This window comes from Pongo abelii, chromosome 5, assembly GCF_028885655.2.
Source record: "Pongo abelii isolate AG06213 chromosome 5, NHGRI_mPonAbe1-v2.0_pri, whole genome shotgun sequence".
Classification (NCBI taxonomy): Eukaryota; Metazoa; Chordata; class Mammalia; order Primates; family Hominidae; genus Pongo; species Pongo abelii.
Window position 1 is genome coordinate 47868474 of NC_071990.2, and position 15825 is coordinate 47884298.

At 32.7% G+C, this 15825-nt stretch overlaps 1 protein-coding gene and 1 pseudogene across 3 annotated transcripts in view; both read left to right on the forward strand.

Moving 5' to 3' along the window:
• CD2AP (CD2 associated protein) overlaps window positions 1–15825 on the forward strand; it is a 150760-nt gene that overhangs the window by 113917 nt on the left and 21018 nt on the right. For all 3 annotated transcript variants that reach the window (XM_054556810.2, XM_024247848.3, NM_001132276.1), the window contains 4 exon segments: window positions 2948–3113; window positions 6389–6531; window positions 13253–13365; window positions 15005–15106. In XM_054556810.2, the coding sequence (XP_054412785.1) occupies window positions 2948–3113; window positions 6389–6531; window positions 13253–13365; window positions 15005–15106 (524 nt within the window).
• Window positions 3133–6057, forward strand: LOC129059949 (dnaJ homolog subfamily C member 17-like; annotated as a pseudogene).

Consider the following 15825-nt stretch of genomic DNA (forward strand, 5'->3'; position numbering starts at 1 on the left):
ACAAGTTATCAAACCCAAGGAGTGATCATGGGAATCCCCAATTTATAGCCAATTGATCAGAAGTATGAGAGGACAGGACTTGAGATTGGAATCTGAAGTGGGAGCAGTCTTGTGGGTCTGAGCCTTTAACTTGTGGGATCTGATGCTAACCCCAGAAAGATGGTGTCAGAATTGAATTAAATTATAGGACCCTCAGCTGGTGCTAGATAATTGGTTGTTGTGGGAATAAATCCCCACACATTTGGTGTGTCAGAGTGTTATGAATCTAGAGAAAGTATTTTGTTCTTTTTAGACTGTCACAAAAAGCATATTTAACCAAAGAAAAAATAATTGTACTTTATCAAAATTAAAAACTTCTATGCATTAAAGGACATTAAGAAAGTAAAAAGACAACTTACAAAATGGGAGAAATCTTACCAGATTTGCAAGTATCTGGAATATATAAAGGACTGTTATAACTTAACAACAAAAAGACAAACCTATTTAAAACTGCAGCACAGGCTGAAATAGGTATTTATCTAAAGGATATATATATGTTTTGTTTTTTATAACAAGCATGTTTATAAGCATGCTTGTTATATAAGCACTTGAAAAGATGTTTAACATCATTAATCATGTCAGTAAGCACTTGACAAGATGTTTAACATCATTAGTCTTTAGGGAAACGCAAATCAAAACCACAGCGAGCGCCACTTCACACCCACTGAGATGGTTGAAATTTTTTTAAGAAAGGAAAATAAGTAATAAATGTTTGCAAGGATGTGGAGAAATTGGGCTTTTATACATTACTGGTGCAAATAGAAAATGTTTTAGCTACTATGAAAAGCAGTTAGGTGGTTCTTCAGAAAGTTAAACATGGAATTACCATATGACCCAGCAGTTCCAAACGTCCAAGAGAATTGAAAACAGACCCTCATGTATTGTACATAAATATTCATAGCAGCACTATTTACAGCAGGCAAAAGGTAGAAGGAATCCAGATATACTTCAATGGATAAACAGATTGTGTTTTATATATGTGTGTGTATATGTATAATGGAATATTATTCAGTCACAAAAAGGAATGAAATACTGCTATATGTTATGAAGAGGATAAACTACTAAAACACTGGGCTAAGTGAAAGAAGCCAGACACAAAGATAACTGCGTGATTCCATGTGTATGAAGTATCCAAAATGGGTAAATCCATAGAAGATAGAAGGCAGGTTGCTGTTTGCCAGGGGTTAACTAATTAATGAGGAAAGGGTTATCTTTTGGGGTGTTGGAAGTGTTTTAGAAGTAGATAAAGGTGGTGGTTGCATAACGTGAATGTACTAAATGGCACTGAATTGTTCATTTTAGAATTTTTAATTTTATGTTATGTAAATGTCACCTCAACTAAAAAAATAAAATCTAGTACATAAATACGTTGCCATCTTATAGTAGTTATATAATAAGTCAGTACCTTATAGTTGATTTAGTTATGGACATAACCAGGAATGATGAGTCGTATTTTTGTTCTTTTGATTTCCATGTATTCTTTTTTGTAGACTAACACTACAGAATTTCAAGCTGTTATTTGTGTATCTGTTAAAAGAAATATATTCAATCAGTGAACTTCTCTTTAATTTATATCCTTTGACCTTTTTTCATGGTGTTTTATATAAAACATCTCTTAATTTCTAGAAATTTAAGTTTGGCTGGTTGTTACAACTACAAATAGCTTTATTTCATTATTGATTTCAATTGGAGAGTTTGGTTTTTTAAAAATTCCTGATGGTATAATTATATATGGTACATTGTTACATCTTGAGGCCATATAAAAGTAGATTTTTGTACCAAATGATGACCAGAATTTTATAGACTAAGCTATATTTTCATATGATTCAAAGTATTAAATAAGTGGTAAAAGTGAGAAAATAGTATTTTGTATTCATTGTGAAATAAAACTTGTAAGTTTTAAAAGGAAGAGGTTTAGCTATGTGCTAAGATGTTCAGGTTTTATAATCACCAGTTTCTGGTTGATATGAAATCTTACAGAATTATTTGTGGTCTTGTGATAGACATTTTTTTCAAAGACCAAGTAAATTTTGAAAATTATTCAGTATGGTGCTTAGGAGCTTCTTATTTTTGTACATATGTCTTAAGACACATTTTAGCTGACTGCTGTATTATGACTATCTCATGTACACATGTGTCAATTTTAATACTTATTTATGAGCACCTGAAAGATCAGGAAGCAGGTATGTCATGTGTAGTAAAAGAGTACTTGTTGCTTTTTTGGTGATAAAATTGTCTTTATTGACATAGTACAAAATTGTCAAAATTGTTTTTTTCCAGCTTATTTTCTTCTACTTCAAATGGAAATACCCATTTCATTGCATTATTAAATGAAATGGTATTAATAAAATTCTTAGTACAGTAGTAAGAATTACAAATATAAGCCCATAATTCTCTCATCTGTGGCTAAGCAGTCTTGCCCTAGTTTCTCTTAACATTTGCTTTTTTTTTTCCTTCACCATCATGCTTTTTAAATTTGAATGTTATATAGGACTTGAGTTTCTACTTGTTTTCAGTTCTCTGTGAAGTTTCAGAAAATAGTCTGGATTTAAGTCTAGATAATTTTCTGGTTAGAGTAAAATCATACATGGTTGTATTTGAGATAGACTACTACACTTAAAAGCAAAGCTTCCTGGGAACATAATAAAAAGCAGGCATTATCTGCTAATCCGAAGCTTATTAGTGGTTTTCCTCTCTACCATAATAAGCATTTTTTAAAGTTATTTAGGATTATTAAATTAAAATATAACTTTAAAATAAGTAAAACAGTGCACACGTATACAAATATAGAGAATGAAAGTTCATGTCTGCCTCTGTCACACTTTTCCAGCCTGATACAAACTTTTGGAAATAGAAGAACCTAAATAATTTTGATTGTTAATAACTTGTGGAATATTTTTAATCTTAGATGAAAAATCAACACTGGAACAGAAACCTTCTAAACCAGCAGCTCCACAAGTCCCACCCAAGAAACCTACTCCACCTACCAAAGCCAATAATTTATTGAGATCTTCTGGAACAATGTACCCAAAGCGACCTGAAAAACCAGTTCCTCCACCACCTCCTATAGCCAAGTAAGTTTTACCTAATTTTAAATTAGCTTATTGATTTACTCACCTTTGACCTTAATGGCTCTATTGCCTTCTAAATCTCCAGGTAAGTTTTTTCTTGTTTTTCAATTATATTTATTTTTAAAATTGACATATACAATTTTATGTATTTATTGTATACAACATGATGTTTTAAAGCATATATATAATACATTGTGGAATGGCTTCGGTAACTGATAACCTCACATAGTTAACATTTTTATGATGAGAACACAACATTCACTCTTAGCATTTTTAAAGAATGCAGTACATCACATTAACTGCAGTCACTGAAATGTACAATGGATTTCTTAAAACTTATTCCCTCTAACTGTAAATATGTATTCCTTGACCACATCTTCCCACTCCCCTCCAACTCACAACCACTTCAGACTCTGGTAATCACCGTTCTACTCTCTATTTCTATGGGATCAACTTTTTTAGACTTCGCATTTGAGTGGAGAACATGTGGTATTTGTCTTTCTGTGCCTGGCTTGTTTGACTTAACATCCTTCAGATTCGTTGATGTTGTTGCAAATGGCAGGCTTGCTTGCTTTTTTTATGGCTGAATGGTATTCTTTGTGTGTATATGCCACATTTTCTTTATTCATTCATCCATTGATACTTTAGGTTGCTTCCATATTTTGGCTGTTGTGAATAGTGCTGTAGTAAACATGGGAATGCATATATTTCTTTGACATATTGATTTTATTTCCTTTGGATATGGACCCAGTGATGGAATTGCTAGATCATATGATAATTATCTTTTTAATTTCTCGAGGGACCTTTGTACTGTTTTCCATAATGGCTCTAGGAATTTACATTCCTACCAACAGTGTGCAAGTGTTCCCTTTCCTTAAGATGCTCACCAACACTTCTTATCTTTTACCTTTTTGAAAAGTTAAAGTTTATTTTAATGTTGTAAATAACATCCAAGAAGAATATAAACATGTTGAAAGCTGGATATGTAAACAAAGATCACAGGCAGGTTCTGGGAATTTTATTGGAGCTTTGGTTATTAAAATGCATCAGTAAATTCCCAGGGTTCTAAGCCCTATTCTATTGGCTGTGCCAACAGTCCTTGTGCATGCTTAAAACACTTGGGGAATTATAGTACAAATCCAGTCAGGGTTGGAACCATGGCAAACCAAGGGCTTTTAGAGATGGACCTGTTTGTGCTGCTAGGCATCATGGAGAAAGCAGCAGACAAAGAGGTGAAGGAGGCATGTAGGCAGAAGGCCCTCTCCTGCCACCCAGACAAGTTGGATAATCACAGAGCAGCTGAACTCCTCCACTAGCTTTCTCAGGCCTTGCTGCAGCCAGGGCTGCATATGATCATGTTAGAAAAGCCAAGAAGCAGACAGCATAGAGGACCCAGAGGCTTGATGAGAGAATAAAAAAAGCTAATCATGACCTGAGGCCCAGGCCCAGGTGAGTGAGAAGGTGGAGGAAAGCTAGAGCACCAGGACACTTGAGCAGGAGATTGAACATCTTAGTGAATAGTGTTCCTGGCAGCTGGAGGAACAGCAGATGATGATCCAGGAGCAGATGTGCCAGGAACTTGACTTGAGATTGAAGGTCAGAAAATACTGAAGACAAAGGAACCCAAAACTAAAACTGAAATGGAAGTGCAGGAAGGATGAGTCAGAAGGCAGGTACTCCAAAGGTGTCCTCTTGGGGCTTTTGCAAAAGTATGGTGGAATTCTCAACCTGGTGCTTTTGAGTAAGAAGGCAGGTACTGGTGTCATGGAGTTTGGGACTGTTGAGGCTGCAGAGATGGCTGTCTGGAATAAAGTTGGCCTGGGTGATAATCCTCGAAAAATTTCCTCTTTCAAAGGAAGACTCCGGGGTGCAGTGGGCCCCAGCCACCCAGGACAGTGAAGGGACCCAGTGGTGTCTGTTCTTACCACATGCAGCAGTAGTCAAGGAGTGGCAGCCCATTTAGTCTCCTGCCACAGCCTTCCTAAGTCACAGCCCTTTTTAAAACATCACCAATAAACTTTAAAAGCAAGAAAGAAACAATCCCATCAGAAACTGGACTAAGTACATGAATAGACAATTCTCAAAAGAAGATATACAAATGGCCAACAAGCATATGGAAAAATTATCAAAATCGCTAATTATCAGGGAATACAAATCAAAACCGCAATGTGATACCACCTCACTTCTGCAAGAATGGCCATAATCAAAAAATCAAAAAATAATAGATGTTAGCATGGATGCAGTGAAAAGGGAACACTTCTACACTGCTGGTAGGAATGTAAACTAGTAGAACCACTATGGAAAGCAGTGTGGAGATTCCTTAAAGAACTAAAAGCAGATCTACCATTTGATCCAGCAATCCCATTACTGGGTATCTACCCAGAGGAAAGTAAGTCATTATATGAAAAAGATAACTTGCATATGCATGTTTATAGCAGCACAATTCGCAATTGCAAAGTATGGAACCAGCCCAAATGCCCATGAATCAATGAGTGAATAAAGAAATTGTGGTATATATATATACCATGGGATACTACTCAGCCATAAAAAAGATGGAAAAAATGGCATTCACAGCAACCTGGATGGAATTGGAGACTCTTATTCTAAGTGAAGTAACTCACGAATGGAAAATCAAACATTGTACGTTCTCCCTAATATGTGGGAGCTAAGTAAGCTATGAGGACACAAAAGCATAAGAATGATACAGTGGACTTTGGAGACTTGAGGGGAAAGGGTGGGAGGGGAATGAAGGATAAAAGACTGCACATTGGGTACAGTGTGCACTGCTCGGGTGGTGGGTGCACCAAAATCTTAGAAATCACCACTAAAGAACTTATTCATGTAACCAAACACCACCTGTTTCTCAAACACCTGTTGAAATAAAAAATAATCTAAAATAATAAAAAAATTTAAAAAAGAAAATACAGGAGCATTCTGTACATTTTGATTTAGCTCTCACTGTTGCTTACCTTCTAGAGTTGTCTTTCTATTGTTGCAGTTTAATTTTTAAGTATTATTTTTAATATTTTCTGTATACTAATATCTGTTGAATGTTAATTTTATGTTTATAATAATGTTCTACACTTACTAAACTGTTCTCACATTTTTTATTTCATTGTGATCAGCCTTAGGACAGAGTTTTGCGTTTATGGAAATGGTTTTACAGAACAGAAAGTAATCAGTATTAGGCCATACAATCTTTAATGTCATTAAATCACAATTAAAAAAAAAGTCATGTTTCATACTAGTGATTTTTGCATGTTTTTTTCTTATTTCAGGATTAATGGGGAAGTTTCTACCATTTCATCAAAATTTGAAACTGAGCCAGTATCAAAACCAAAGCTAGATTCTGAACAGTTGCCCCTTAGACCAAAATCAGTAGACTTTGATTCACTTACAGTAAGGACCTCCAAAGAAACAGGTAAGTCAGCATGGACAGCGGTGGTGCATTTAAAAAAAACCTCAAAGAAACTCTTTAAGAGATATATTTATGCAATTTGTGTGTGGATAAAGTTGAAATTACACAGTTGAAATTTGTTTAAAATTTAGCAGCCAAAGTAGAAATAATAAAAGAAGATAAGTAAAATTTTTATGGTCCTTACTGATCAGACTTTATGGTTTCTTACTGATCAGAGGACTGAAATAGATGTTAAAAGATGACCCATCTATTACTCCCTCTTTATAGTGGAATGACTGTACTACCCAACCGAGATATGAATACACTTTAGTTTTAAAAGTTTAAAAATGAGATGACATGGACTTCCAGTGCCAGCATTAGATTATATTTCATAGGACTTTAAATTTCTCCTCTTACTCTAGAGATACTTTTATTTCCAGTGTACAAAAATATGCTTTTTCTAACCCTTTTGCTAATTTTTTTTTAAGCTTTAGGACTGGTTTTTCAGCTTACTGATATCTTTATTTGTCTAATCTGTAATTCCTGTTTTTTTTAAAATACCTATTATTATTTGTAAAATGCAAAACTTCAAACAGAGAAGTCTTGATAATTTTCATTATTAAAGGCATTGTGCCTTCATTACTTTCTGGTAATTGTTAATATTTTGTATAGTGCTTTGCGTTTGTGTTTAGTTTTTTAACTTTTTCAAAGCACTTTCTCATGTATGTTCTTAGTTTAACTCTAGGAAGCAGATGCTTTTTTTTTCCTATTTGGTGTCTAAACAAAGTAAGCTACAGACACATTAAATAAGCACTATCACATAAATCAAAGGAGAACTCTAAATTTTCATTTTTACTGTGATATTCTTTTAAGAAATCTTAATATTTTAATTTTTCTAGCTTCATTGTTAATATTTCATGTTTACATTTAAACTTCAAGGGCAGTTACACTTAGATGTTTTTTATTACCTTATTATAAAATATGCTATTACATTTCAGGTTTTTTCAGGTGACCTTATTCTTCCGTCTTTCAGTTTGCGAATGCAAAGTTTCTGACTTAAAGTGTGACCTCCTTTCAGTCTTTTTATTTGAACATCTTATAGATCCTTTTGTTATACAGTTGGATTCCCCTTGTTATGGATGAAGCTATATTTACTACTAATTTCTGGGAATTGAAATGTTGATTGTATTTTAGAGAAATTCATTGAAATTTATTCAGTATGTTTTATATGGTGAAAATTATCCTTATTAATTGATAAACAGCAAAAGAATCCTCATGTTTTAAAAAATCATTCTTTTTTATTGAGCTTATCAGTAAATAGAATTTGATCAGTTCATATTGTTTTCTGTTTGATTTAAAATATAGCTAGAAATCTGTTTCATAGGTTATAGTTGAAGAAAAGCAGATTATTTGCCCAATTTTAACTCTGGAAATAAAAAAATTATTGCAACTATATTTTAAATTTTCACAAATTTGGGGGATCTTTATCACACACGTCTTTAAATGTTGATGGAGTCCCTTTGGGAATTGAAGGAGTAAAGTCTGGAAGCCACATCTGTTGCTTTGTATTCATCTTGAATGTTTTATTTAGTTTATGTCAAGGTAATGGAATTTTTTTTAAAATATAGGTAAATTACAACATTTTCTTTTTTTTTGAAACTTTTTCTGTATAGAGTCACAACACACTGCCGTATTTCTAGTAAAAATAATATATGTAATAATTTCAAACTATTGATGACTGGAAAGTTCTGTTTTTACTTGGTTTGGGGGGCCCTATTTCTATCTTTTATACATAGCTGTTATTTACTTCCCATATAGTAAACAGAGACTTTGTGGAACAGGGCGTGAAAACATCTTATTTCTGATTTGTTCTTTTCTTTAAATAAATAAGGAAATAATCTAGAGATGCTGAGACTTAGCCAAGTCAGAAAAGTAACAGCTACTTTCAGGCTGCTGTTCTTTATTCCTTCCACTTAATTATACTGCCGTTGGTGTACTATACTTAGGCCCTGTAAAGTTCAGAAAATACAAATGTTGGGAATTTAGTTCATGTTAACTGTCAGATTATTTACTGAGCAAGTTTTATATCCTCAGTAGTGTTTTAGGCACAGTTGCATGCTAAGATAAAAGGCATAATTGATGGAAGTAAGTAGTGTATGTCCTAAACATAATTCAGAGATTCCTGCTACCTTTTTAAATTAGAAGATCATATGTTCCTAGTATTAGTAATATAAAAGTGTTCTACCTCTTCTGTGATGTTAATACTTTAAAAAAAGTATTTTGGCTCAAATACAGCCTCAAATATAATGTGTGAAACTAGCCTTTTTAATATGTTTTAGAAAGTTGAAAACATACATGAAAAACTTATTGAAAATTTCATTATTAGGCACTGTAATAATTTGAGGTGAAATAATAGAAAGTACACTGACTTTGCTGTTAACAAAAGGGGTTTTATTTAATGGTTGACTGCTGATAGCAAGTTTCTTAATGTTTTTTCCCCTTAACTAACAATGGAATGATTTAGGACGTGTATATGTCTACTGGAGTACCTGACGTGGAAGTTATTACAAATGTTATTTTCCTTCTTTCCTCCTTCCTCCATTGTTTTAAACCCATCCCATTTTGTTTTTGTTCTAATCTATAAAGGATATAAATCCCTGACTCTATTCTCAGATATGATTTTCTTGTTTATAAAGTCATATGTAAACATTTATGTGTATATATAAACTATGTATATAAATACAGACTGACTTTTGTACATGTAAGAAAGACATATCCAGAACACTCACATTTTCTCTTTTTTAAATGACATGACATAACTTTTTAGCTTCTTCATATATATTCTCATATATAATGTAGTTTTATAAATATCAGAGCTGTTAAGAACCATGCTTACAATTTTTTTTCCTCTATTACAAACACTTCCTCAAAAATTGGTTTAAGGAAAATCTCAGTGCCACTACTAATTAATAAGAAAGCTTGTGTGGTCCACATATTTCTAAAATCGTACATTATCTGAAAAGTAAAATTATCTTTAACTTAGTTTTAAAATGTAAGATAGAAAATTTTATAGTAACATAGCTGTTACATTAAGAAAGCCCAACTGATGAAGTTTCCTTACAGTGTAGTATTGTTTTTCTGTGATAAGATTTTCTATGATTAAAAGGCAATTTCATGCCTGTGATCATAGCACTTTAGGAGGTCAAAGCAGGAAGATTGCTTGCATCCAGGAGTTAGAGACTAGCTTGGGCAACATAGTGAGACTAGCCTGGGTAACATAGTGAGACCGTGTCTCTACAGGAAAAAAAAAAAACAAAAAAAAGCTGTGCATGATGGTGTGCACCTGTAGTCCCATGGTGTAGCTACTAGGGAGGGAGGCTGAGGTGAGGGGATTGCTTAAAGTTGAGAGTTGGAGGTTGTAGTGAGCCTTGATCATGCCATTGCTCTCCAGCCTGGGTGATACAGTGAGACACTGTCTCAAAAACAAACAAACAAAAGCAATTTTAAAGAAACATATTATTTGATGGAATCACTCGTTGTTGAATAAGGAAACACATTTGTTTTTCTTCAAGTTTATTTGATAGTTGATCTATTTTTTAAAAATTACTTTTCCAATATTTGTCATTTCTTCCAGAAATAATTTATGGTGGAATTTTTCTAGTAGGTACCTGTTGAGTAGCATATACTATAAAAAGTGAGCCTATATCTAAACTAGAATTTAAAAAAATTTGGTTTCTAATAATTTCCTTGATCATACCATATTAAAGACTTGTAAGTACCATATAAGGCATTAGTGAATTTTTATTTATGTATGAAATATTTTAAAGATAGTATTGAGTCATATTTTTATAGTGAGATATTTTAAAGTAATATTTAACGTATTTTTCTTCTTTGATACCATAGAATTAAAATTGCTTTTCATCGTTGTAATTTCTATCATGGGCTAAAGACTAAAACTTGACTAAAAGTTGATTTAATTTTAGTTATAATTACATTATGAGATGTTAACATGCTGATTTATTACTCTGGCCTCTTAAAGCACTAAGCCATCCTTTTGGAAGCTGTCTTGGTGTTCAGTGAGTAATAAAACAGGACTTTCTAGCTTAATGCATATTGAAATTAATACTAATATTAATTTTTCCCTTTGAAAGACAAAGGAATAAACCTAAAACCTAATATACATCTTGTGTAAGTTAGATAACCTGCAAATAGTTATATGCCAAACATTGAAATGGTTTTATTCATTCTACAGCTGTTCTTTTTTCCTGTTTTGTAAAATAATTATTTTGGTTTAGTCTTTTTTCTAGACATTCCTATCCTTGACTTTTCTTTCCAGATTTTGTTTCCTAGCCTGTTTGCCATGTTTCCCTTCTTACGTGTCAGGAAATTATTCTACCCTTCTCCATTTTGGTAAGATGAAAGTTTATAAAGCAATCAAAATAGTATTTTCAATATAAATAGGTGGTGCACATTGATTTTTCTTTGTAATTTTACTGAAAGTGTACATGTCTGTCTGTCTATTTATTCTAACCCTTTTGGTTTTCCATTTTTAGATAAAATGAAATTCATTTTGGAAAAGTTTCCTGATTCGTTTAAAATATTCTTTTGATAATTTTTTTAAAGAAAATTGGCAACCGTAAAAATCAGTTTATTTTCTCTCCAAATTGGATATTTCATTTTGATTTTTAAAAATTTTATGTGTTCCTAGCAACATGCAGATTGTAAGTGGCTGGCAGAGTGACAGTGTGATTGCAAAAGCTAAATGATTGTCATGCCTGTTATGCCATGTGTACAGTGTAAATCCATTGTTATCCTTCTTAGGTAAATTTAAAAGCATTTAGATATGTCATGAGTCCAAAATGTGCACTGTTCCATTTTACTAACCTAATGGCTTAAATGGAGAACCTGAGAGAGTTTTAGAATAGTAAAGTTACTTGTCTTGGTGTCGTAGTTCAAAACTGGACATACAGAGACATTTTACATGAGCATGGTGTATAATTTTGTAAATCTATGTTTTATTTACCCTTTCAGTTTCATTTTTCTTTGTCTTTTCCTGTGTTTTTCTGTTTGTTTCTTTTTCTTTCTGCAAGTTGCTTAAATATGCATTTGAAAATAATCTCTACAGGCTAAAATGATTGGATTGTACTTGTTAAGGTTTTCTCTTTGTGGATTGTTAATGCACACATCAGTGTAAAAGCAATTTTCACCCTTCAAACTACGACATATTTTAACATCTTTTAAAAATACTGATTGCTTTCTTTATGATATTTACAAATAACATGACATTTAAACATATTTAAATTCAACCGCCTTCAGATTATATAATGCATTTTTCATTGTCATTTATTATTATGGTTTGTTATATTTCATGATTACTTACAATTATCAAAAGACTCAAAAGTCAAGTATATTAGAGTATCTGTTTTGATGAATCAGCTTAGTTGATACAAGTGAGAACACACAAAGAAATTGATAGAAAAAATTATCAGCAAATTATTCTAGTTGTTAATAAAATGCATATTACCAAACAGTGATGCCTCTTTTTCTGCCTTATCTTTGTGTCCTCCATCCCTTAAAAGCATTTTCTAAATAAGTTGATGAATAAGTTTTGTGGGCAGTGATGATGAGTATCTTTAGATCTTTTTAAAGAAACAAATAACTGAGTTAGAACATATAAATATCTGACAGAAAGTATTATAAACATCTAGGCAGATGGTAGTGTGAAGAATTAATACAGATCTGGACGATTAGACCAAAGGAATCTGCTATTAGTTAGAACATTTTGACTGTGGTTAATATCCTGAGTTTGGAATCTGGGGTAAAGGAAGGTTATATTGAAAATGGAAGTATCTGTAGTAGTTTACCTTTTGGGTTCTTGATTCATATATAGATATCTGGGCTTCAGAGTTAAAGAAATTTCCTTTAGCAAGACTTTCTGAATCATCTAGGAAAAGGCAAAGTATTATATATCATTGTTTTAGAGTAGATTTGTCCTTAAACCCAAGTTACCGGGTCAAAGGTCAGCCAGCCTTTGATGATGAGGAAGTAAGTTGGTAATCCATGTAGCTTTTTCTTTTTTTTTTTTTTTGGTATCTGATTTGCCTTAGATTTGTAGCTGTCTTATGATTACTAAACACGATAATGTCTAAGCAAACGTGCAGTGAACTATAAACAGTTTGAGTCCCACCTAATACTGTGCACATACATATACACATAAAGGTACATTAAATCATGCTTTTGCTTTATATTGAGAAACACAAATCGAAAGTGGCAGGGTGCCAAATAAAGTTTAATTCTTAACATTTGAATATTCTACTTCTTGAAGTTCAAAACAAATTTTACATGCTGATTTTCCGAGATCTTGTAATTTATTATGAGTTTAAGAAGTAGATCTTTGTTAGGAACTTAAGATGAGTTTTTTATGCTACTACAGTTTATGATACAGATTTATTTTTCACTAAGTACTTTTTGTTGAGATCTAGGTCTCTATTGGAAACAACCTTTATAGTGTTAATAAAGTCATATACTAATATAAATGTATCAGGTAAAGAGGATTTTTTTTTTTTTTCTTTTAAGGGTGAGTGTTGTTTTCCAAATGCATATGAAAAGCACAGGTCAATTTGTGAGTTCTTCAAAGTAGTGGTACTCTTTTTAATTTATAGTTTGTCCAAAAACTGAAACATTATTTTTTACCTTTAAAAAGGTACAATTCTCTTAGTAAATAATGTTTATTTTTATTTTCTAGATGTTGTAAATTTTGATGACATAGCTTCCTCAGAAAACTTACTTCATCTCACTGCAAATAGACCAAAGATGCCTGGAAGAAGGTTGCCGGGCCGTTTCAACGGTGGACATTCTGTGAGTTCATCTAATTGTCGTAAACTACAGTAGATTTAGCAAATGCAGAGTCCATTTGAAGATAGAGGACTTATAGCTCTACCTAAGTTTAAAAATCAGGAGGATTGCTCTTATACGCAAGTGGCAAATGCTGGTATTTAAGGAGATAGAGGGAGGGAGGTGTGTTCATTCCAACAGGGTCTGGAATGAAAGGTTACAGAATCAGAAGGAAATTATCATGAGGCTATAGCCACAGAGCACAGGGTCAAAGGGCGACAAAGAAAGAACCTGTTTAATTTATCTTTCAACAACAGTTATTAAAATTGAGCAGCAGATACTCACTTTAGGAAAGATTGAGAAAATTTTTTCCCCTGAAATATTCAGTGTTTTTTTTTTCTATTCTTTTTTCTAAATTTTTAAAATTAACTTCGGCAGGTACATAATAGATTTGTATATTTATGGGTTATGTGAGATATTTCAATACAGGCATGAAATGCATAATAGTTATAACAGGGTAAATGCAGTATCCATCACGTCATGAATTTATCTTTTGTGTTACAAACCATCTAAATTGTACTCTTCGTTATTTTTAAGTGTACAATTAAATTCCTTTTGACAAGTAGTTACCGTGATGCTACCAAATACTAGGTCTTACTCATTCTTTCTATTTTTTGTATTCATTAACCACCCCCCATCCCTACCGCCACCTCACTAACACCCTTCCCAGCCTCTGGTAACCATCTTTCTGTTCTCTATCTCCATGAGTTCAGTTTTTATAGTGAGAGTATGCAAAGTTTGTTATGTGCCAGGCTTAATTCACTTAATGAACTCCAGTTCTATTCATGTTGCAAATGACAGGATCTCATTCTTTTTTGTAACTGAATAGTAGTCCACTGTCTATAGTTATCACATTTTCTTTATCCATTTGTCTGTTGATGGACACTTAGGTTGATTCCAATTCTTGGCTATATTCTTGTGAATAGTGCTACAGTAAACATGGGAGTGCAGATATATCCCTTTGATATACAGATTTCCATTTTTTGGTATATACCTAGCAGTGCTGGATCAGATGGTAGCTCTATATTTAGTTTTTTGAGGAACCTCCAAATTTTTCTCCATAGTGATTGTACTCATTTACATTCCCCCCAACAGTGTACGAGGGTTCCCTATCTCCATATCCTTGCCAGCATTTGCTATTACCTATCTTTTGGATAAAAACCATTTTAATTGGGGTGAGGTAATAACTCATTGTAGTTTTGATTTGTATTTCTCTGATGATTGTTGTGAAATATTCATTGTTTTTGTAGTACTTGTCCTCATGTCTAAATGTATTAACTTCTTTGTATGCTTTTTCTACATTGCCTGGAGTACTGGTGGTACTGTAATGTTAATATGTTAGCTCTTAAACACTATAGTACTTTTAAAATTACCTAAATGGAAAAAATCCTTGCTGCTAAGAGGCAAGCTGTTTTTGCCCTCAAGATATGCCAATGTGTTATTCAGCTTGAAAGTATTTATAGCATCCTATTAATAATAATGGGATATCAGCAACAGTAGCAGCTGAAAATCCATAAAAGTTATTTGCTTTATTATCCAAAGACTTACTACCTTTTCTTTTCTTTGGTCTGTTATGTCTCTTGACTTCTAAAACATCATTTAGCCAACTCACAGCCCCGAAAAAATCTTGAAGTTACCAAAAGAAGAAGATAGTGCCAACCTGAAGCCATCTGAATTAAAAAAAGATACATGCTACTCTCCAAAGGTGAGATGCATTGTGGTCTAAGGTTTGTTGACTTTCTGGGATTCTTTCTGGACATCAAACATAGGGAATTTAAGGTGTTCTTTAGGAACAATTATTTCTTCTGCCAAGAAATGAAATAATTGCTGCTAAAAAATTGAGTTGTTTAGCTTCGTCAGACTATTTTCTGCAAATATTTTTGAAAGTGCTTACATTTTAATTGAATAAAATAAATATTACATATTTCATATTTTTTAAGGCATAGATCTCTGCATCTATTTCGTTTCTCCATTAAACATATATTCTTAAGGTCAGAAATGAACACTTGTATAGTACTTACCTAGCTTGGTGCTTAGTACAATAATTAAGCATTCAGTATATACTGGAATGAATGGCAGAATACTGTATGTACATGGATCCTTTCATCTGTTACATGTGTTAGGTGTCTTGTCAAAATTTTTACCATTTTAATTTAACATAGTTTCACCACAACTGACACACATTTAAGAAGATCATTTAGGTTTCCTCCCAAATTATTTCTCGATTTCATTTCAGGGCATTTTTGTCAGCCTTTCCAATTTATTAAATACACTTAATCTGATTCTCTCAGCTGTCAGCAGTCTATTGAAATTTTATTAAAGTGACTTTCTATTTTTTTAGTGAAATAGTTAAGGGGTGTCAGGCTATGGACTCATTTTGGTGACTCTTCCTGAACCTATTAAATTGTTCACAATTACTTTTAA